Source organism: Anguilla rostrata, chromosome 2 (assembly GCF_018555375.3).
Source record: "Anguilla rostrata isolate EN2019 chromosome 2, ASM1855537v3, whole genome shotgun sequence".
NCBI lineage: Eukaryota > Metazoa > Chordata > Actinopteri > Anguilliformes > Anguillidae > Anguilla > Anguilla rostrata.
In genome coordinates this window covers 58,894,993-58,917,534 of record NC_057934.1, presented here as the reverse complement: position 1 = coordinate 58,917,534, position 22,542 = coordinate 58,894,993, and the positions used below count along the sequence as shown (strand labels likewise).

Below are 22,542 nucleotides of genomic sequence, written 5' to 3'. Positions count from 1 at the left end.
CAGATCATCAATCGCTTTCCACTAGCTCTAAGGGTCCTGTGGAACAACTTCACACACATAAATAAGCTTTACCTATATAGCTAGCAAAATGGCTAGCTTGCAGTAATATACAAATACTGTATCAGACTAAATGTTTCAGTGTGTGACACATGTGCTGATAGCATTTAGTGGTTAGCCAGCAACTAGAGCAAGCAAAGAACTAATACACTGCATGATGTACTATTCTAAAATACAGTGCAGTCTGTAAATATTTGGACAGTGTCACAATTTTTGTATTTTAGGGCACTGACACGTACTGTCATGAAAAAGTATTTGCCCCCTTCCTGATTTACTCTATTACTGCATATTTGTCACACTTGGATCTGAAACTATTGGGTGTGACACATATGCAGTAACAGAGTAAATCAGGAAGGGGGCAAATACTTTTTCATGACATTGTACGTGTCAGTGCTAGTAAAGCAGGCCATCATGAGGTGGAAAAATAAAAATTGATCACAGACATAGCCAAAACATTGAAAATGCATAGGAAATACTTTTTCACGCACTGTATTTGGTCCTCATGTTCTGGGACAACAGCAGCAGAGTCCAAATGCAAATTCCACACCTACAATCAACTCTAGACCATTCTTTAGTTTTCTTTTGCATGTACTAATGATGGAATGACACACAACTGGGCAAGAAATAGCCAAGCAGCCAATTGTCCAGTTGCTTTCACTCCCCTGACATGGGGGAACAGTATATGAAAAGGTCTGTAATTCCTACAAGGTTCACCTGACATGGATGTAAATAAAAAACTCAAGTTAAAGTTGAGTCTGTACTTCATGTAATCTTATATTCCCTGTTTCCTTTCTAGTCCAATGTGCGAGAGTACAGAGCCAAAAGAGCACCCTAACTGTGTCACTGTTCAAAAACTTACAGAGTGTGCTGTATACAGTATGTTCAGTCATTTATTTAAGTAATTTAAGTAATGATTTCAATCATTAAAGGATTTGAATTTGTGTATTTTGACATCACTTTCAAAAAAAGCTTGAATTTGATACAACAACTTAAAATTCTGTTTTTTTCTTGTTTTCACAAAGACAATCGCATATGAAAGAGGAGTTGCCCTAGTTTGCACAAAGATCATGCAAGTGTGAATCAACTGTACTGTACTCCTGCAAAAGTTGGAACATCATCAGGCTGTTAATCTTGGTCGGAAATTGACATTCATATTTGAATATAACCATAATGACCACGAATAATCAGAAAACAATCACATGTACAACAAATAATCTGGATATCCTACTTGGCAGTTATGTCAATAGTCAGTTCGGTATCGTCGACATGGAAGAAAGACTTTCCTGGTGTCAGCTTGACCTCAAAGTTTGGCAGCACTAATAATCAAGGAGAAAAAAATCGCAAACATTCTTGAACAGACAAGATTTATGATCATACTGCAGATATCAAGGCTCTCTATTGATACATTTATAGGGGTCTCAGCCTCAATGTTGATCTTCTATACATGGCACTCAGAAAGAGAAAGGGATAAAACATATCAGACATGAGGTATCTGAAGTAGTCGCTGAGATTTCTCAATATACTTAGACCAATGAACTCAAAGAGGACATTCATCTTACCGTGCTCCTTGACCTCAAACTCTGCAGTAAAAAGGTTCTGTGGGTTTTTTCCAAATCCGCATACCACCTTCCAGGTCCCCTCCCTGTTGTTAGGGGTCAGAGGTCAGGAGTCAGTGGATAGGAGAGTATGGGACGGTAATACAATTTGGAATTTTACCACACGAACCTGACAATCTCTGGGAGTTTGTAATTTGAAGATATGATCCCCCGAGTAGGATACAGAAAGTTTTGTTTGACTGTGATGCCATCAGGGTTCTGGATGGGAAATTAACAAAAGGTTTTGTCTTTATCTGGAGCCAGTCTAAGGTCATAGCATAAGTGGTCAAATGGGATTTGCATGTTTGTAACAGAGTAAAGATTACCATGATTTCCACTGAAACGCCATTTGAGATTGGCACCAGATCAGGGCTCACAGAAAAGATCCTGTAAAGAACTAGAACATCAACCAATTATCAGTTTCAACTTGGTAGAGCCTGGGCATCTTGAGTTTAATGCTTGGACCGGTGAATTAGATATGGAAAAAAACAGAACTTAAAAATGCCTGAAAAAGGGAGCATCATCAAAGAAAAAGCCCCATAAGCCTTTGCAAGACAGCTTAAATGGGCCCAATACAGTGGTTCCATACAGGTGTAAGGATATACCGTAACATTAGCGTACAGGTATAATGACGCTGTACAAGTATAATAGTATTGTGCAGTGGAGGTATAGTTAACAGAAATGTACTGCACAGGTATGATCTATCATCATTACATCTGTGCAACACATTGCCAATATACCTGCATTGTATGAAATGATTATAGCCGTGAACTAATCTATTATAGAAATAATATATACTGCAGAAGTATGACGAAGCTGTAGTGCTGTGTAGGTACAATAATTCGGTATTGTAATACAGAATATTCTAATTTGGTATACTAGTAATGTAATGCATTGGTATAGTTATGCAGTATGCTGATCCTGTAGAATAATAAGGCAGTCTACAGCAGGTATAATGACACTATAGTGCAGCACTGATGAATTGTCGTTTCCAAATGCAGATGCTATCTTTTGATCATTACTACTACTACTGCTACTACTGCTACTACTACATCTATGATGACCACTACTGCTCTATTGAACCCAGCAAAATTCAAATTACAGTGGAAAATACCCTCCCTATTCAATCTGTGATGCTGACGACAACTCCCTCTGGTGACATTTATAGCAGCCAAGTTAAGGCTTCCAAGCCAAGATTTAAACCAGATTTGTTCCCAAGTGGTATACAGTATAAGATAAAGACATAAGCAGTTATTTTCCATTTTTATATTTGACAGAAGCAATGTGAATAATTCAGCACGGTTTGTCATTGCATTGAGCGCAATGGCCGAAAGACACGGCAACTACAGCCAGCCTGGATAATGCAGGTGGGGCAATTTGTATGCATTTAACGCCATGTTCCAACCCATTTTCAATTGCTCAATCGCTATAGATTCACCCAAAAATACATGCATTGAGGCTAATATGCAAACAAATCAGCTGCCCCTGCTTATGTCAGAATTTAGCCAGTGGGCATGTCCAGTGGGCTAACTAAAACTTAGTTGGAACATGCTGCTAACTTTGAGATAAACAACTGTGCAAAGAAATTTATTCTTGAAAAATGCTGTGCGCTCCCTAAACATACCCTCAACCCTCATTGTAATCAACTTGATTTTCACTGGTGATCCCCCCATTGCCCTTGTCAGATCGAGTGATAGTCTGCAGAAAGGCCTTTGATTTAATTAAAAATTTTTTCACATATTTGCTTTGCCGTATATATGCGCATATTTATATTTAGCATAGTAAGTACAGTTCTCACAGATTTACTCATGGTGATTTTTGAAACACGTTCCCAGCCAAAGGCTCAAGGCTACCCTACCTGTGTCTTCTGGAACGTAGATGGGTTTATCTGTCTGCACAAATAAATACCCGGACTGGAAGGAGACCAGAACGACTTTCTCCAGTACACGATCAGGAAACTTTGCTTGCAAGTAGATATACTGCTTGGAATTTTTGTCATTAACAAAATATCTCTCAGGGATCTGGAATGTAGACAAAAAAGTTTGTTATAGACTCTGGCACTGCATTTTAAGAAAACACGGGTAGGTTTCTTGGATTTTCATTACCAAAATGGAGATGTACATAATCCCAGGACCTGGAAAAATTAGAACCAAAAAACTTGGGAATTGTCACAGGGGATTGTCAGTCTGAAGCATTTTCTGCATTTCAGCCAGATACCATGTCTGCTGAGAGCCCTTAAGCCCGCAACCCAGCCCTTAATCCCTCTCCTTTGGCTTTTATGTTTAGATCAGTGTTATCTTGTTGCAGCATTGCCCAAAATCGACAATGCCCCAGAACCTTCTGATCCAATGACGGCAGACCTTGGTCAAATACGTATTTGTTTTGGATTCAAATGCTTTTCTGTGCTCTACTGATCTTGCCTGGCGTAATTTAGCCTGCCAATATGACCGGAATGAGTTTGCACTTTTTGAGAGTATTTCATTGGTTCCAATACACCAGACAAGATCAGTAAAGCGTAGAAAAGTATTTGAATCCAATAGAAATATGTTTTTGACCCAGGTCTGAATGACGGTGAGGGCTTGAGGCCAGTTCCCACCTTTACAATACAGGCATTTAGTAGCCGCTGTTATCCAGAGTGACTTACACAATATTTTACATAGCATTTATACAGCTGGATATATACTGAAGCAATGCAGGTTATGTACAGTACTCAAGCGTACAATGACAGTGTCCTACCTGGGAATCTAACTTGTGACCTTTAGGTTACAAGACAAACGCCTTACCCATTACACTACACTACCGCACTTCAAATAACTACTGAGCCTGCAGACAGAAGAGCGCACGTGATAGCCCAGCATCTTTTCTTCTCTGTGGTTGGCACCTGCATTGGCTACAGAAGAGGCCTGCCGGTGCCACCTATAGGATTTGGGGACAAACAGCATCTGCCTTCTGTGTCCTTGCTCTGCTCACATGGAGCGGTTGAAAGGAGGTGCTGAATTTTTTACTGGAAGTCTGCCTCTACAGTGTGGGAGGGGAAGAGTGGCCGCTCTTTATCTAGACGCGCTTATCCTGGGGCGCTTACAATGCAAACGCAAAAGGGCAAAGGCCAGGGAGCAAAGTGCAACTCTCCCGCAACATTTTGCCAACGCGAGTGTTCTATTTTGTCATTTTTGAAAACATTTACTTTCCGTTGTTTAACACTTCCGTGTAAGTAGCCCTCATTCTGATTTTGGAAAACAGAAACTTTACTATGAGCTAGCTTTGTTCTCGGGGAGGGGTTTAGGGGCTGGAATTTAGCACTTGTGAGTCTTAAGCCTTAATATTGCTACTCAGACCCCCCCATTGTTTTCAACCTTTAAAACCTTAGAAAAACAATTTCGTTGTCATAACTTTGTTGTACATAAGTTTTCTTCTCCCCCCTCCAGAACAGACACCATTTTAATAGGGAAGCTGTTTGAATGTTGGAAAAGGTGCTGGTCTAAGGAGCTCCCATTCATTTCCAGTAGTTCAGTCAGATGCAGTAGCGCTTGAAAGTGCTCGGAGAGCTATGGACATGGCTTGAGCACCCACCAGGATTTCCTGAACAGCCTGAAAGTTGTTGCCGTCGCTCAGGGTGACTGATTTGGATAAGATTTCGGTAACTTTGGCAGGAAAATCTTTCACCAGGATTTCAACCTTGAGTGGCTGTCCTGTATACTCCTGCGCTTCCACAAACACTTTCTCCCTTGTGCCCAATCGCAGCAGGTTTGGCGCGGTCAGAACAAATCTGTGAAGAGAGGCGACAGTTCCTGTGTCACAGGATGAGGTTTCTGGCAATAAAAGCAGAATGATCTGGGATAAAAGGATTGATGACGATGATAAGACTGATAAGGATGATTTAACATTCAAATAGACTTGTCTCTACAGCTGGAAAAGCCACGTCTCTTTGAATATGAACCTTCCCCTAAACCCCCCTGCCCCCCCCACATCCCACACAAACAAATATTTAATACATTAACCACAGACGCTGTAAACAGCCTGCATCAAGGATATCCATCCATCCATTAGCTATACTCGCTTATCCTGGTCAGGGTCACGGGGGGTGATAGAGCCTATCCCAGCGTGCATTGGGCGAGAGGCAGAAGTACACCCTGGACAGGCTGCCAATCTATCACAGGGCGCATGCACAATTCACTCACCATTCACTCTCGCACTCATACCTATTCTCCAATCTTTACCCTTCACCCTTACACTGGTTCTCACCGTTTAAAATACAGAACTACATTTTGCACTAGAACATTTACGTGTATTATGACATGGTGGCAGATTGATTAAATATAATTTGAAACAGTCTGACATCACCTGTTGCTGTTTGCTGTCAGGCATACCCATGTTTTGATTGGCAGATGGATGCCATTATTGAGGATAAGTGCAATACTTGTTTTTGTCTTATGTGGTTTCTTCAAAAAATAAGCATATGTAACTCCTATAATGTATATGTAAGGTATACACTGAGTTTAATTCATTTTGTGTCTGAAACTAAACAATTTGTGCCACTACATCTCAGAAAAGATAAAAAACAAACAAACAAAACTTTTCTGTCACCTCAAATAACACCCTCGGAGAAGAGGAGAGACATTTTCCCATATGGTCCTAGTGCTGTTTTCTCATACACAAGTTATTTAAAAAAATATATTTGACATAAAAACAAGCGTTTTTTGAAAATGACCCGGTAAATGCCCGTGTTGGAAATTATCCCTATTGCTGTAAACAAGGGGGTCCCCCAGGACCGAGTTCAAGAGCCCCAGAGATAGAGCGTAGGGTGGGTCTGCAGGGAGCAGCCTATACTTTTTAATTACTTCTTTCTTATTTTTCTGTACAGCACATTGAGCTGCACCACTTGTATGAAATGTGCTCTATAGATAAAATTTGATTTGATTTTGATTTGATACTTACAGTGGGTCGCATCGCGAGACTGCAGGGAGAGTCAGAGCCAAGGCGGCCAGCCACACCACATCCACACGCATCTTCCAAAATCCACACGGGTCTGAGTGTGCACTCCTCCCCAAGGCGCCGCACTTTTAAACAGTGCCCTCGTACCCGCCTACGTCCAGCTCCACATACCCCATGCGGGGCGTCAAAGGCTCAAAGGCTGATTCCCAACAGAAACCCTGAGTGACCTTCAGCATGAGCGGGAACAAGAGATAATGAGGAGGGAGGTGGTTCTTACGGGCAGCCCCAAGTAAAAAAAAAAAAAGAAGAAAAAAGCAAAATAAATACACCAGATATCCCAAAATAGCAAATCCAAAAACAAAAAAAAGTAAACGTTAGCTCAGAATCTCTCTAATTAACTATCTGTTGTTAGTTAAACGCATTAGTGAAACTGTGAATGAATGAATTTTATTATTATTGTGTCATGCATCAAATCGTTGCCCTGCCCACATGGGCTTACATGACACCAACATTTTGCATATAACAGATCCAGAGTAAATCCTAAACCTATTAAAATGCTACAGACACATATCTGATACATATGCCCTGTACAAAAGAGTATAGCCTCCATAACCAATCCTTCTTATCTTCTTTTCCAAGTTTTTGCAACATATACAAAATCATTTCATAAATAATAACACCTCATTAGAGACTAAACAAACAATCCATCTTGCCTTCTTTTTCAGGCTTTTGAGACAAAGTTAGCCATTTTTTAAAACGTAAAACTTAAATAGCCATTCCAATTTTTCATCATGCAATATATCATTAGACCACTTTTCTTCAAAGTTGAATAAAAGCTTATATTTAATCATGTTAATATTACACCTTAAGTTATTTCTGTAAATATATTGTTAATCAGCCGTTGAGTGTTGTCCCATCCATCCACTTATTTATCATCCGCAGACCAAAATGCTTAACTAACAACAGTAGCGTACTTCGGAGGATATAGGACGGTGGTCCAAAAGACAGACTCAGTTCCAAAACTCGTTTCATCCATAAAGTTCATCCAAACATTCCAAAACACGCTTCTCACTTGATTTTTCACACACTACCGCCAATGCAGTTTTCAGCACAGCTGATCCACCTTCCTCATCAATCCCATGTGGGCTGAGTAGCCAATCATGTGGCCACATTGAGAAGACATGTAGCGTCATACACACTGCTTTTAAAGTGACATCCCTGGTGCTCATAAAGAATGAATGAAAGATATGAAATAATAATAGACAAACGTAATGAAAGGGTATTTTATCCTATGTAACAATAGTGAAGGAGAGGTCTGCCAGTGGTGAGGACTTGCCAGGATTGTACAGAACCTCAGACTTAGCCGGGCTCAACATTAGGGGATGTTTTACCTTCCAGGTGGAGACGTCTTTCTGGCAAGTTGAAATGTGAGACACATTGTGAGTGTCCAATGGAGGAAAAAAAGAAAAAAAAAAGGATTTTCTATGTAGAAATGGTTTGATTGTGTAGAGATGACAGACCCAAGATATTGCATATAAACGGAAGGGGGGCAGAGTAATAGCCTTGAGGGACATCTGTAGACCCATCACAAGGTCATGGGAACTAGACGAGCCATCAAAAAAGCTTTGAAAAAAATTCCTATTATCAAAGAGTGGCCTGACTGAAAAATGTTTGGCAAGCACTAGACTGATTTAGCACCTGCAATGAAGTGCAAATGGGCTATGTTAAACTGTATCCAAGGTTTAATCCTAAAATCAAAGTACAAATTTGTTATCTTTCTGAATTAGTTTACCTATATTCAATTTAAAACTACACTTATTGTCAAGTCAGATCCCTAGGTATTTATGGGACGATACGCTTTCAATGCACTTGCCATCAAAAGTGGTGATTTTAAATACATCCAAAAAGTAAGAACACTGAAAAACACTAGACATTGTTTTGCCTGCATTGAGGACCAGGTACAGATCCAACAGTGCCGACTGAATATAATTAAAAGCAGCTTGGACAACAGTAGGGGGCACTGGATTAAAGTTCTCCAACATGAGAAAGTTTATTGATATAAATAATAAATACAAGACCCAGGATGGAGCCTTGGAGGACTCCTTTGTGTATAAGTCAACTTTCTTGGAAATAGCATCCACAAATACACCGTGGGTTCCTTTGGAAAGGTAATTTAAAAGCCAATTTATTTCTTCAGACTCAAAGCCAACATCCCATAGTTTTTCCTTTAATTAAGATTATATAGTCATCCATATCAAGGGCCTTGGAAAGGTCAATAAAATGGGCAGCACAGTATTGTTTATTATCAAGGGATTGAACAATGTCATTGAGTACCAATGAGGTTGCAGTAAACTACTATGAGCAGATCTGAAATTAGATTGCACTTGACTAAGAATATTTTTATCAAGCAAGAACTGCTTGATCTGAGAATAGCCCAGGGATTCCAAAAGTTTTGTCAGAATAGAGTTACAATTTAGGGACGGTAACACAATGGGACTGTAACAATTTAGATCAGAGAGATTACTACCCAACAAGGGACGCGCACAGGCTGCCTTCCAGTCAATGGGAAGAGTGTGGGTTAAAGGCATATTATGCAGGGTTTTTTTAGCTTTGTTGTGGTTTACAATCAAATAAGCCTCTTCCGTCTTCAGCACCGCCCACTCACCCCTGAGTACTCGATAGCATCACTGACATGCAAATTCATTAGAAACTACTGCTAAATTTCTCCCATCAATTACTTGGACCGGACATTACATTGTCACGTAAGGACCACAAACCATAATTTTAATGGATGCCTGGCAACCATGCCATGGCCTGAGATAACGTTACTTACAGGTCTAACAAAAAAACCAACTGCACGTTACGTTACTTTTCACCCCCTTGTTAAACTTCCGTTGACGCCACAGAGGAAAAGCAATTCCAAGGTTATCTAGTTCTTGAATGAGCCCTGTCAGCTTGTCATTTTGCTTTGCTGTATCTGGGCTTCTTCCGCCATTACAGCAGCTAGCTACGGCTGGCAACGAACACCCTGTTGAAACTGATCCAAAACCACAGGCTCTGTAGCCACACCCACCCATTGCCACAAAAAAGAGCACCACACCCAGAGATGTCCCAAACACACTTTTTGAATAACAAATACAGGTAAAGGTGCACACATTTTGCAAAAGTGGATTAATACTGATATTTCTAGTGCATAATAGATGCCTTACCGTGGTTATTTTATGATATTGTCAAGGATACAAATCCTGCATAGTATGTCTTTAAATACAGATTAAAAATGTGAGTGAAGGATTTGCCAATAACGGGTGCATCAAGATTCAGGAGGTCAAGACGATCTGCTGAAGTTCAAACCAAGCATCAGAATGGGGAAGAAAGGTCATTTAAGTGACTTTGAACGTGGCATGTTTGTTAGTGCCAGACAAGCTGGTTTGGTATTTCAGAAACTGTTGATCTACTGGGATTTTCACACACAACCATCTCTAGGGTTTACAGAGAATGGTCCGAAAAAGACAAAATATCCAGTGAGTGGCAGTTCTCTGGGTGAAAATGCCTTTTTGATGGCAGAAGTCAGAGGAGAATGGCCGGACTGGTTCGAGCTGATAGCAAGGCAACAGTAACTCAAATAACCACTCGTTATAACCGAGGTATGCAGAAGAGAATCTCTGAATGCCCAACACATCAAACTTTGAAGCAGATGGGCTACAGCAGCAGAAGCCAACTGGGTACTTGTAGTCTGTATTAGTATCTGTTTGCTGTTAGTGTTTATTTTATGTTTCTGTAAGTTTATTATTTTTCACATCCTCCATCCCAGTATTTTCATTCTCCCGGTCACTTGTCTCCCCAGTGCTGTCTCTGTGTCTGTGTTCCCCGAGCTGCTTCACTCCCCTGTATTTGCGTGATTTCACTATTCGGGTGGTTCCGGGTTTTCGTGGTTCCCCCCTCCTTTCCAGTCTCGTTTTACTTACTTCCTGCTTATATCTAGTTTTACTAATTTCTACTAATCCTTACTAACTTATAGATTGTAAAGTACTAACCTCATTAATATACTAACATGTGAATATTACTAATGGACTAACACACACTATTTCTTTTAAAAATTTGATTTAAATCACTATACTAATACATTAACCATTCTCCCCTTTTCCATGCTGCGCTGTAGCTCCACCCCTTTTCTTTATAGTCTGCCCTAACGCGGAGTTCTGCAATTGCCTGCACCTGTCTCTTGCTCTAACTGCACCTCTCTCTCTCTGCACGTGTTTTACCTGCTAAACCCAGGCCGTCTGTTATCATTGTTGTCTATGTGATTCCAGTCCGCGTTTTGTCAGTCCCCTGTCATTTAATTAGTTATCCTAATGTTCTTCACCTGGATGTTGTTTGTTACTCCACCCTCACTCACGTAACCCCGCCTTGATTGTTACCTTCCCCAGTGTATAAATGTTAGTCTTTTCCACCAGCTCCCTGTCAAAACGTTGATCGTGTTCACTGGGCTGATGTTTTGTAAGCCTTTGTTTATCGAGATTCCTGCGACGCCTTTTCCATACGACTGAGTTTGCCTGCTCCTTTTGTTTGATTGCTTTCTGGTTTGACCTTCGCTTTGTTTTGACTTCTCTTTTGCCTGTTCCTTTGTACCTTTGCCTATCTGATCTCCTGGTTTTTGATTTTGCCCGTTTACCACTATTCTTTTGGAAAATATTTTGTACCGTCCTATCTCTGATTACCTGGCTTTGTACTTTGGACTGAATAAAGACAACGTTTTTTGGATTTCCCTGGTCTGCGTTTGGGTCCTTGCACAGAACATTACAGTAATAGCAAGGTGTACTGAAAAGTGTCCGGTGAGTGTATATATATGCATGCATACATACATACTGTACATACATTGTTCTCCAAAAGCAAAAGGTATGGAAAAGGTAGAGAAATTAGTCAGTTTTGCTATACTTTATTCTTCAGGCATTTGGATTTGAGATCAAAAGATGCATTTTGAGACAGAAATACAGATAATCAGCTTATTTCATGACATTTATACATGTTTTACCATTTTATAGAAATAGCTGTTTGTGTTGAGTCCTCACATTTTCAGCTGTGCAGAAGTAAAAAGTTTGCACAAGTCGCCATACAAAATAAAGATTCAGAAACAACAGAGGGTTTAGATGGGGCATCCGAACATCAATAGATCAGCTGTATCTCCAACAATGCCCAGACAGGTTTCACGGAACGCTGGCTGCTGACACTCCGGCTCGGTCGGCCAGTATTCAATCCAGGTTCCTTCACCCAGCATGTACATCATCCTGAAAGGAGGGACACGCCAGTGAGGGTTGTACACATCAACTCGCATCATGCGCACACAGTTATTGTAACACAAACCATCATGTACACGCACGCATATGAAAAAACACCATGTACACACACCCATTACATGACATTACATTTATTCGGCAGACATTTTTATCCAAAGCGGCGTACAATTAATGCATGCCAAAGGTCATTGGAACAACTACAAAACACAGGTCCGATAAGGCACAATACTCATTTTGTACAGTTATTCATAGCCTTGAACGATTAAGTCCAGTTCACACAGTGAACATTACTCTGACCTAACCTATGCTAAGTCAAACTAGGAGGGATTACAAGCTACAACATCAAGACAACGATACAAGGCACAATAAGTGCTGGATGGAGGTACCTGTAACATGAGTGGCACAGGAGGTGCATGTGTAACATGAAAGAAGGGAATTCAAGTGATAGAAATGATCTGCAGAGTGGTGCGTCTTCAAACCACAGCGAAAAATGAGCAATGAGGGAGTGGTTCGTAGAGGGGCAGGGAGATTGTTCCACCACTGGGGAGCTAGGGTGGAGAAGCTCCGTGGTAGGGACGAGCAAAAACCCTTTACCCGGATGGCAGGGGGTGCAAGGCGCATATAATTATTTAATATTTGTTGTCACGCTATTTGCAAACTGTGGTGTGGGGATGGCTGGTTTAAGCAGCCACACCTGCCCTGGGTCAAGCTAATTAGACCTGGCTAATTAGATAATTGGTTAGGAATTGGATAATGGGCCAGGCTAATTGGACCCGGGAACAGGGGTGGCGGCACATGTGTGCAGTGAGGCAATCAGTGCGCACAGGTTAAATCTGCTATGCCCACCCACACAAAGGGGAGCCTCTGTCATGACAGTTTTTACATCTGCTCAGTTGGCTGTAACATCTTGCCACCCTCGTAAATAAACGTGTACTGTTTGAACATCATCTCCCTGTGTCTCTGTGCTGGAGGGCCCCTTGGAAAGCCACTTCGGTGGCCTGTGGCAGGGTGGTTTGCCACATAAACAAAAACTTGTAAACAAATTTAAGCTAATTTTTATGACCACATTGATAACAACTAACAAGTTATATGTCCATCTTTGAAAATGATTACCAGGTTAAAAAATGCATTTTTCATCCAAAGACCCACAACAGCATGCAGAATATGTCCTACGGATAGTCTGCACATGCTGCATTGATTTAAACATGATTGAGTAAATACTTAATTTGCAATCTCAGTACCATATTGAGATTTTTAATTCTCCAGATTTTATTAATCCATCCTGTATTATTTGACATTCTTGGGACAAAAAAGAATCGTACGTGTGCGTCAGCAGCCTGGCTCCATCTGCTGGCTAGCTGTGCCAGTACAGGTCAGAAGATGTCTGGAGCTCACCGTTCTCCTATTTTGCTGAGGTTGTCAGGCTTGCCCATGATCAGGTAGGTCTTTCCTTCTTTCAAACCAATTGCCTGTCTGCACTGGGGATGGGCTGCAAATGTGAGATTTTTCCCTCGCACCACAGGGTCGGCGCCTGAATTGAGATAGAGAAATCAAATTGAATTCATTTTTACTGTTAGACTTCTCTTCTAGAAATGAATTACCCTAACCACTAAAGTATCGAATCTTGTTGCACCCAAAAGAACCCACATCTTGTAAAAGCCTTTATCAAAATACTACTTTAATAAAAAAAAATTTAAAATCCACAACTAGCTAACCTTGAGCTGCTCAAGGTGTGAGTAACAGTAGTACAGGAAGAGAAAGATGTCAGTAATCAGGAATTGAGACCCTGAGATCAGGGAAGTAGCAAAGACTTTACCTTCTTTGATGACATCCTCCACAAGGACAGTGAAGCGGTCGATGGTGTAAGTCAGGTCAGTGCTGAGCACTCTGACTTTATACACTGCAGAACATTGACACAGTCAGTTTACATGAAATACAAAACTGTTTAATTGTTTAGCACTTGAAGGAACCACTAAGCCTTTCTCTTCACTACACATCAAAAAGACTGAATGCACATGTGTGAATGAAAGGGCACAGAGATTTAGTCTCTGCTCTTGCAGTTGTCCATACCGTAATTTATGCTAGTTGAACAAGCAGTAGACACACGGTCCAGCTTCTTATTCTCTTTCCTCTGGAAGCTGCAGTTTTCTGTGAGCAGTAGAGAAATGTGAATGAGGGCACATCATGCCAGCCTCCTCTGTGACATCACTTCCTGCATGATGGATGTGCACACCCTACCTTCTGCACAGCGGCACACATCCTCATGGCAGATCCTGTTCAGGGTCCCGTTCTTCTTCTCTGGGTGATAAAACTTCATACAGCGGCTTTCTGTAACAAACAATGGTTGGGTTTTTCGTCCTGGCTGCTGATGTATGACATGGGCAGAGGGTATTGACAAGCAGGGAAGATCTGAACTCACCCATGGAGTAATACTCATACAGAGTAACTGCAGCTGGCTGAAGCAGACCCACATTGTATATCTTATGTATCCTGAAGGCCACTCTGTCAGGCAGCTGATGGGAAACCTGTGGAAGGAGAGAGGGGGGGGGGGGGGTAGAAAAAAGGGGCTAGCAAAAGACTTTGTCAGTCACGCAACAACAAGCCAAATGCAACAAGTGTAGGCAGACCAAATGCAAGTGCTTTTTCATCAAGGCAGGGGAATACATTTGCACACCTTGTCCACGTAAAGAGTAAGGGAGCCCTTCTCTGAAAGCTGTGTGTTCATCTCAATCTTCTTGACGTATTGGTCCTTTCCTGCAGTTAACTGTCAGAATCAATACGAAATAAGGCCAAGACAGGTGAGAGGGGACATTCAGTCATTATGCCTAAGTTATAGTTACAATATGGTAGCATACTGTAAGTTATGGCTTATAGCTGTATAAAAGAATAACAACCCTTTAAGATGTACTGTAAGACCACAAACGTGTAATTAGAATGATCTTAATTGAACATTCAATGCTGATATAAAAATCGCAACTGGGCATTGGAAGCAATGGAGTTCTAGAACACTGACTTAGAATTTTGAAGAAAAAAAAAACATTCCAAAAAACATACTTTTCAAAGGGTTAAAAGTACAAGCTGCAATACTGTCTGCACCCCACCCCCATTTATTACATATGCAAGTAGTTATGAGTCTAAAAACAAAACATTTGTAATGTATTTAATTGACACATTTAAATATCAGAGGGCGAGTGCTGAAGAGAATGGATGAGGCTAGCATGTGTCTGGATCCTTAATATCCTTAGCTGGCTCTGGTGGAACCAATTAAATTTTCAATTTCAGGGGTTGGGCAGGTATAGGGGCAGGGGAGTAAATGTGTCTCCCCCGCAATGTCAAACTCACTCCTATGCCTCTTGTAAGGCTATGAGATGTGAGAAGGGACGTTCAGTCAGTCAGTATGCAAAAGTTATAGGAATGATATGGTAGCATAAATTGTGGTTTACAGCTTTATAGAAAAAAAACAAGAGTTAAGAATGCATTGTAGCTGCTTGTGAATAATTTTATGTCTATAATAGTAGCAGATTTCAGACGAATTTTGTTTAAATGGTTAAATAATTAATGACATCACTGTCTGCATTGATGGACCCAGTCTCTTTCCTCACCATCTCGAGGTCCTTCTTATCTGCAATGAAGCCTGTGAGCAAGGTGATATCCAGAATAGACATGGTGGCATCTCTGTCGGATAGATATCTGGGAAAAACACAGGAATTTCAGAAATCTACACAAATATAAACCATGTGCTATTTAGAGCTGTTTGACTCTGGTTGTATTACTTACAGTTTTGTCAGGTTGTAAGAAAACAAAACATTTTTATTCTACTTACGTCATATCAATTGTGAGCTTGTATGTTTCCAGAACATTTTCATCAGTAGCTGCAAAACAATAAATCTTACTACGGAGATATTCATAACCAATACGTCTGGACAGAAAAAACAACTGTCACCATCTTAGCAGGATTCATATACAAAGCTTGTTTTCTCAAGGAATCATGTTTATTTATTGTAGTTAAAACACAGAACAGCCTTCTGTCTGTGTCCAGCATACTGTACCATGTGGTTCCTTCTTTAGCTTCACCTCCAATTCAAAGTTCCTACACTCTGGTTCCTTTTCCTCAGGCAAACTGTTGTATATCGTCATCACCTGTAACATACCCATCAGACATTGTTCAGGGAGGGAATTATCAGACAGATGTAACTACAATACGTCCCTAACCTGAAATTTTGTTAAACTTGCACAAAACCTGCACTACATTTGGGAAACATTTTTATAGCATCTCTTTGGGAGGGTTCAATTGCATGAAATACGTTGACTCTAAATTGCCCATAGATAGGAGTGTGTGTGAATGGTGAGTGAATGGTGTTTGTGACATGTGATAGATTGGCGGCCTGTCCAGGGCGTATCTTGGCTCTCGCCCAATGCAGGCTGGGATAGGCTCCAGCACCCCCGCAACCCTGATCAGTGGTTAGCGGGTGTAGATAATGGAAGGATGGATAGTTCAAAAGCTCTCAAAGCTCTCATGAGTTTCTTCCAGATGTTCTTCCCTTCTTAGTTTTCCAAAATAATTTATTCTCAGACAGATCAGACTGAGGCGGAACTCACCGAAAGGGTCCCTTCGCCTGTTCCCGTTGCAGTGACAGTCACATTTACGTCAGGCTGAACCTGCATGCAGAAAGAAAGGCCTTTCGTCCGAGTCTGTTTGACGGTTTCACAAGACAGTTTTGTGGTGCAAGTCTTCCCTCTCTTGTTTTCCCATTTGTTTTCCTTCCATTCTGTCATTCTCTCTCGTGTTCCCATACTAATAACACAACCAATGATTCGTGCAAAACAAATACCACAGCCAATCACTGGGCATGTTATTGGTTTTGCATGTGCAAAAAAGGTTTTTGTAAATCAGGCCCTCCATCTCTCTCACTTGAATCCATTTAAATCATATTTACATGTATCACATCTCTTCATGTGTGTCAAGGATAAAATATGGTTTTACAATGATTTATTATTTTGTTGTGTGATGCTGATATAGATGTTGAAGAACAACGCTATTGCAAGACTTGATCAAGACATCACTCGCATCACTAGATAGTGATGATGTATGTTCCTGGCTGTAAATAGTTTTTTTTTTTTTTTAATTTGGGTCATTTTCAGACTTTTCCCAAAAAATTTTCAGATACTATTCCATCAATCTTTAAACACATAGTCAACAATTTTTACGGACTTTCAGGGACCGCGGGAACCCTGCTGAATACATTCTCATCCTCCTACAACATCATCTTTCACCCTTCTGCTCCATTCTGTTCTTTCTCTCTTTTCCTCTCGCTCTGTCTCCGTCAGACTCACCTTGTGTGTGCGAGTGATGTGAGCAGCATTCCCAGCAAACATCCAAACGATGGGCTTCCTCCAGTTCCTCGTGGTCAAACGCACTTGCAGTTCAGTGTCTTTCGTATCGGATATTTCTGTTATGTACATAGCCACAGCCTGGAAAACTATGATGGTGGCCTGCGGAGAACAACAGGGGGCAGTAGTGACATGTAGTCTTGTTACCAGTAGTGCACGTGCATTACATTACAGGCATTTTAGCACACACTCTTATCCAGAGCCACTTATACCACTTCTGACATAGCATGTACATTGTGTCCAATTATACAGCTGGATTTATACTGAAGCAAAGGAGGTTAAGTACCTTGCTCAAGGTATTCAACAGCAGTGTTGAACCTGCAACCTTTAGGTTACAAGACCAATTCCATACCCATAAATCCATTATACCAATAAAAATGTAGGAACTGGGCTGGTAACCAAAAGGATGCAGGTTCAATTCCCAGGTAGGTCACTGCCATTGTGCCCTTGAGCAAGGTACATAAGGGTGCAACAGGTTGCTTCAGTATATATACAGCTCTATAAATGTGTGCTATGTCAGAGCTGTCTCTCTGGATAAGAGCATCTGCCAAAGGCATAAATTGTATCTGCCAAAGGTATTGTAATGTCAAATATCTAGGGTGCCACAGAAAGAGTAATTGCTTTAGAGTGCCATGCTACACAGCATTTTCGGTAGACTCATTGATGCACATTGTCTATGATGTGGTTGATGTGGACACAGAGAATGGGATTACCCAATAGGCTAATCACTATATGATAGGTCACTGTAATCTATAAAATTTGTGAAGTAGGGGGAGCAGTCTCTGACGTTTTGGTCAATATTTCAACATAAAATATATATTTCCAGTATTTGAGCATATTTAATTTAATACTTCAATGACTTATAAAGAATTTGTATCATAAATTAAATATCAAACACATATATTTTTTTAACTCAGGATGCAGTAGGCTACAGCTTTGTTCAGCAGAAAGCCGTACCTGGGTAGACCCGGGGCCACCACCATAGAACTTTTGCTCGGTCAGCCACTCGACCACACGACCAGCCTGGTCAAACTCCTTGGCCTGGACCAGGACCATCAAAGCATAGCCTGTGGCCTCCAGAGTGAACATGTGACTGTCGGAGACTGGCCAGTGTGTTTGTCCTGTAAAAGCACATCAATATATCAATGTTACAGCCTCCAGAGTGAACATGTGACTGCCGGAGACTGGCCAGTGTGTTTGTCCTGTAAAAGCACGTCAATATATCAATGTTACAGCCTCAAGAGTGACATGAAAGAATGATGGAACCAACACTGAAATCCACTGCATGCCTTTACGTTTATCTCTGAAACTCAGTTTCACTCCCAAGAAGCACTGGTTTTGAATTAGTTCATGTGTTGCACACGATATGCTGAAAAGTTAGACCTTAGACAAGATATGCAGTCTGTAGACAAAGGTACTGCTTAACAACGAGGGTAGCATAAAAATATATTTTAAAAAACAAAGATCACTTAGGAATAGAAAGAATCCACTGAGCAGAGTGCAGACCACTGCCAAGTCATATCAATCCCCTAGTATGAATGTGCACAGTAAAATGTATTGGCAATCTGGTGGTTACTTTTTGAGGTATATTTGCCTGTTGATGGCACAGAAGGAAAGGTCATGGGGACAACAAAATCAAAAAAGTTTCTTCCACTTGGAAACATATACAGTATTTGCATAGCAAATTTCATCTGAATAAAAACACATTTTCAACAAACAATAATGACAAGTTGCTCACACGTACGAAGCACTGTCCATAAGTCGTTAATTCAAATTTGCTAAATCTAGGTTTGCCATTAAAAGTATTGATTGATATTAAGATTGAAAATTCTAGAGGTGCGCAACAATGAAAAAAAAAATGTAATGCAACACATTTTTGCTTTGAAAATATGTCATTTTTGTCATACAACACTTGTCAAAAGAGTCATGTGATAAAATATAAATCAGGCTTAAGACAACAGTAGTGACAGGATTACAATTTTTCTCTTTCATAATTTCTCTTCTGCTCTGTTCTTTATTATTCTATTCTAACATGGATAGTTTGCTTGATTGGTTGAGCTACGGAACTGAGAGTCAGGCAACCCACTCTTACCAGATGAGAAGCGGTTCAGGATGTCTAGCTGATGATTTCCCTCATTGGCCAGAGCGTAGGCAGTGAGGGCCACGGCGTAGGGGTTGGTCAGGCTGTGGATCCTGCCAGATAGGAACTCGCTGGCTTTCTTCATGCTGACTTGCAGGCTCTGGAGTAATGGCAAAAGGGCACAGTGACAGCTAGAAAGAATGCACTCAGAAGAATACAGACCTTCACAAAGCATTAATATGTACAGCAAATGTCTTGGCAATTTGGTGGTTATTACTTTTCAAGATATGTTTTGCCTGACGGTGGCACTACAGGAAAGGTCATGGGGTCACCAAATTAATGGGTTGCTTCCTCTTGGGAACTTGAATGAGCACATCATGCCTGGTTTACTCTTGAATCTTAGGCATGGTTTGGATGGTTTGCTTTAAGGGTATTCTCCCCACTGGGAGTTTTTTTTTACCTCATATACTTGCTATTTGGGGTTTCAGGCCTGGTGCTTACTCTGTCTCTTGCCTTGCTACTCTGTAAAGCATATTTGTGACAGTTCTCTGTAAAAAGCGCTATAGAAATACAGCTGAACTGAATTGTTGAAACAACACTAACAAGAGCAACACTAAGAGCTGTAGTGGAAGATTACCATAAATCCTACAAGGTCCTGACTTGCTAAACTGTGAGAACGTCTCAGAAGGAAAATCGACTCCAGATCTGTTCACATGACACCAACGTGCAAAATTGGCGCAACAATTAAGATGCCTGCTTGAAAGGGGCCTAAGTTTTTTTGACATTGCTTCATCCAAGAGGCATTATTGACTTTTCATAGTTGTGTTGTTGTCTGCCATTGCCCAGTGTGTTGTGATGAGTCTATCACCAGTGGTCCTGGGCATAATGTGATGGTCCACTCACATTTACTTCCTCCACACAGATGTGACGGGCCTCCTGCATGGCGACGAGGATGAATGCTGTCAGCGAGACATCACTGTCTTTCCCCTGTATACCGCCCTGTGTGCAGAAAAGCACAATGAACTTATAGCAGACAATGGGATACACCAGAAAGGTTGCCATCTTAGGCCTTTAGTGTACCTGGTGTTCCCTATCTGCTTGTCTATCACCTATCCAGGCTCAGAGGTTAGTCACAAGTTGATTACCATACTACCTTAACTTCCCTGATACCAGGTACTGCTTAATTCATGTTTATGTTGCAACTGAGTCTCTATGCAGTGATAGACAGTGCAAGGTATACTAATTGAACAGTAAGGAAACCCAGGCTTGTTGTTAATGCCTAATTCTTTCCACAATTTGGTATCTGAATATATCCAAAAGAACCTGTGGAAAAGCAGTCACAATTCGGCTGGAGGTTGCTTATGGTAACATACCACCATATATTCATAGTAGACACGGCCAACCTCTTTGAAAATGCCATCTGGCTGCTGTGTCTTCAGGGCTAGCCACTTGAAAGCTCTGCACAGTACATCCTCATCAATTTTGATAAGATTGTGTGTCAGCCTAAAAACTTTGAGTATGTACGCCACCAGCCTGTTGGAGAGACACAAGTTCCCATCACATCAACACATTGAACCATGTGACAACCACATCTGTCTAGTACTCCTAGCCTCAAGAACAGCCTGAATTCTTCATGGCATGGATTCAATCAACAAGGTGCTGGACACATCCTTCAGGGAGTTTGGTCCATGCTCACTTGATAGCATCATGCAGTTCATGCAGATTTTTTTGCCAACACATTCATGCTGTGAACCTCTTGTTCCACCTCATCCAAAAGGTGCTCTAGTGGACTGAGATATGGAGGACTGTGCGGGCTATTGGTGTATACTGAAGTCGCTGTCATGTTTGCGGAACCAGCTTCAGATGATGTGCGCTTTGTGGCATTAGTGCATTATTCTGCTGCATCCATATGAACAAGGGTAGTCTATAGCCATAAAGATGCACATGGTTAGAAAAAAAATGCTTAGGTATGATGTGGCATTCAAATGTATTTGTACTTATTGTTATTGGCCAGTAGTGTTGACACAAGGTAGAATGAATTCATGGATTCCTGTTTATGCCAAATTCTGACCCTACCATCTGCATGTTGCAGTACAAATAGAAATTTGACAGACCAGGTGACATTTTTATAATCTTCAGTTGTCCAGTTTTGGTGATCGTGTGCCCACTGTAGTGTCATCTTCCTGTTCCTGAGTAGAACCTGGTATAGTCTTCTGCTGCTGCAGCCCATCTGCTTCAAGGTTTGACGCGTTATGCATTCCGAGATGCCCTTGTGCACACCACAATAGCTGTAAACAGCTGTTATTCGATTTGTGGACTTCATGTTAGCTCGAACACATTAACAAAGTGTTTTCAGCCACAGAACTGCCGGTCCCTAGATGTTTTTTTGTTTATTGCACCATTCTCTGTAAACTTTAGTGGACTATAGTGGGTAAAACTATTCCTTTTAAACTGTGATGCCTTTAAGTGGATCGGCTTCTGTAAAACTGGCTTCGGGGCACACACACAAAAAAAAAAAAAACTTGTGTGCACCAGTAAGGACAAGGGCAAATCAACTTCTCATTGTGCAGAGAAAGCCATAAAACGCCCCACCCCTAATGGACAATGGTAGTTGTAAGACTAGACAGAAATAATAAGAAGTTGCTCACCAAGAGCTGGGATTCCTGTCTTTCCAAATGCTGAATGCACCCTCATTGTTCCGGTATACCAGCAGCTTAGTGTACCCTGAAAAGAAAGAGGTAAGGAGAAACATTAGAAACATTGCCACATCACCAAAAATTTCACACAACCAGCAATATTTTTGTGAGGGAGCTAAAGTGACTAAATATATCCTCTTGAACGCAGCACACTAAAAAAACAACAAAAAAAAAAACCATGTCATTGTCACAAGAATTGCCAAAAGTAATTAATATTAATTCCAAGGCTCTTACACATTGCAGTTCATATTTTAAGATGTGGGCAAATCTGCAGTCTCTTACCCATTTCAATGAAGTTGATGGCTTCGGCCCGACGCTCTAATCCCACTTTCTCCCATTGGTTGGTTTTGTCCAGGTAGTGTGTGGCGATGACGGGTCCTGTGATGCCTATCATGATAGTCTCAGCATTACCGTTAGGCTGAGCTATAAGGTGACCCATGGGGGAACCACTGATGGCTTTCTGATTGGCCAGCCTCGGCAGCTCACCTGCGCAGTCA

General features: G+C 41.1%; 2 protein-coding genes across 3 annotated transcripts in view; both read right to left on the bottom strand.

The window, feature by feature from the left end:
• The window catches only part of LOC135248664 (complement C3-like), a 37,043-nt gene extending 30,298 nt beyond the window's left edge, over positions 1-6,745 (bottom strand). The window contains exons 1-7 of the mRNA XM_064323495.1: positions 6,588-6,745; positions 5,223-5,418; positions 3,511-3,673; positions 1,979-2,049; positions 1,783-1,871; positions 1,617-1,699; positions 1,286-1,373 (exon numbers count right to left, since the gene is read on the bottom strand). Coding sequence (XP_064179565.1) covers positions 1,286-1,373; positions 1,617-1,699; positions 1,783-1,871; positions 1,979-2,049; positions 3,511-3,673; positions 5,223-5,418; positions 6,588-6,658 — 761 coding nt within the window. The 5' untranslated portion in view covers positions 6,659-6,745. The remainder of the gene's footprint in view (positions 1-1,285; positions 1,374-1,616; positions 1,700-1,782; positions 1,872-1,978; positions 2,050-3,510; positions 3,674-5,222; positions 5,419-6,587) is intronic.
• A 4,759-nt stretch (positions 6,746-11,504) lies between these two features.
• LOC135248667 (complement C3-like) overlaps positions 11,505-22,542 on the bottom strand; it is a 28,959-nt gene continuing 17,921 nt past the window's right edge. Inside the window, exons 23-41 of one of the 2 annotated variants that reach the window (XM_064323497.1) lie at positions 22,328-22,531; positions 21,998-22,073; positions 21,464-21,637; positions 20,723-20,882; positions 20,253-20,348; positions 19,362-19,509; positions 18,227-18,390; positions 17,213-17,371; positions 16,478-16,537; positions 15,928-16,018; positions 15,702-15,750; positions 15,481-15,568; positions 14,553-14,642; positions 14,298-14,403; positions 14,117-14,206; positions 13,949-14,026; positions 13,695-13,778; positions 13,274-13,409; positions 11,505-11,869 (exon numbers count right to left, since the gene is read on the bottom strand). In XM_064323497.1, coding sequence (XP_064179567.1) covers positions 11,728-11,869; positions 13,274-13,409; positions 13,695-13,778; positions 13,949-14,026; positions 14,117-14,206; positions 14,298-14,403; positions 14,553-14,642; positions 15,481-15,568; positions 15,702-15,750; positions 15,928-16,018; positions 16,478-16,537; positions 17,213-17,371; positions 18,227-18,390; positions 19,362-19,509; positions 20,253-20,348; positions 20,723-20,882; positions 21,464-21,637; positions 21,998-22,073; positions 22,328-22,531 — 2,195 coding nt within the window. In that variant the 3' untranslated portion in view covers positions 11,505-11,727. The remainder of the gene's footprint in view (positions 11,870-13,273; positions 13,410-13,694; positions 13,779-13,948; positions 14,027-14,116; positions 14,207-14,297; positions 14,404-14,552; positions 14,643-15,480; positions 15,569-15,701; positions 15,751-15,927; positions 16,019-16,477; positions 16,538-17,212; positions 17,372-18,226; positions 18,391-19,361; positions 19,510-20,252; positions 20,349-20,722; positions 20,883-21,463; positions 21,638-21,997; positions 22,074-22,327; positions 22,532-22,542) is intronic. The other variant, XM_064323498.1, reaches the window with a different exon arrangement.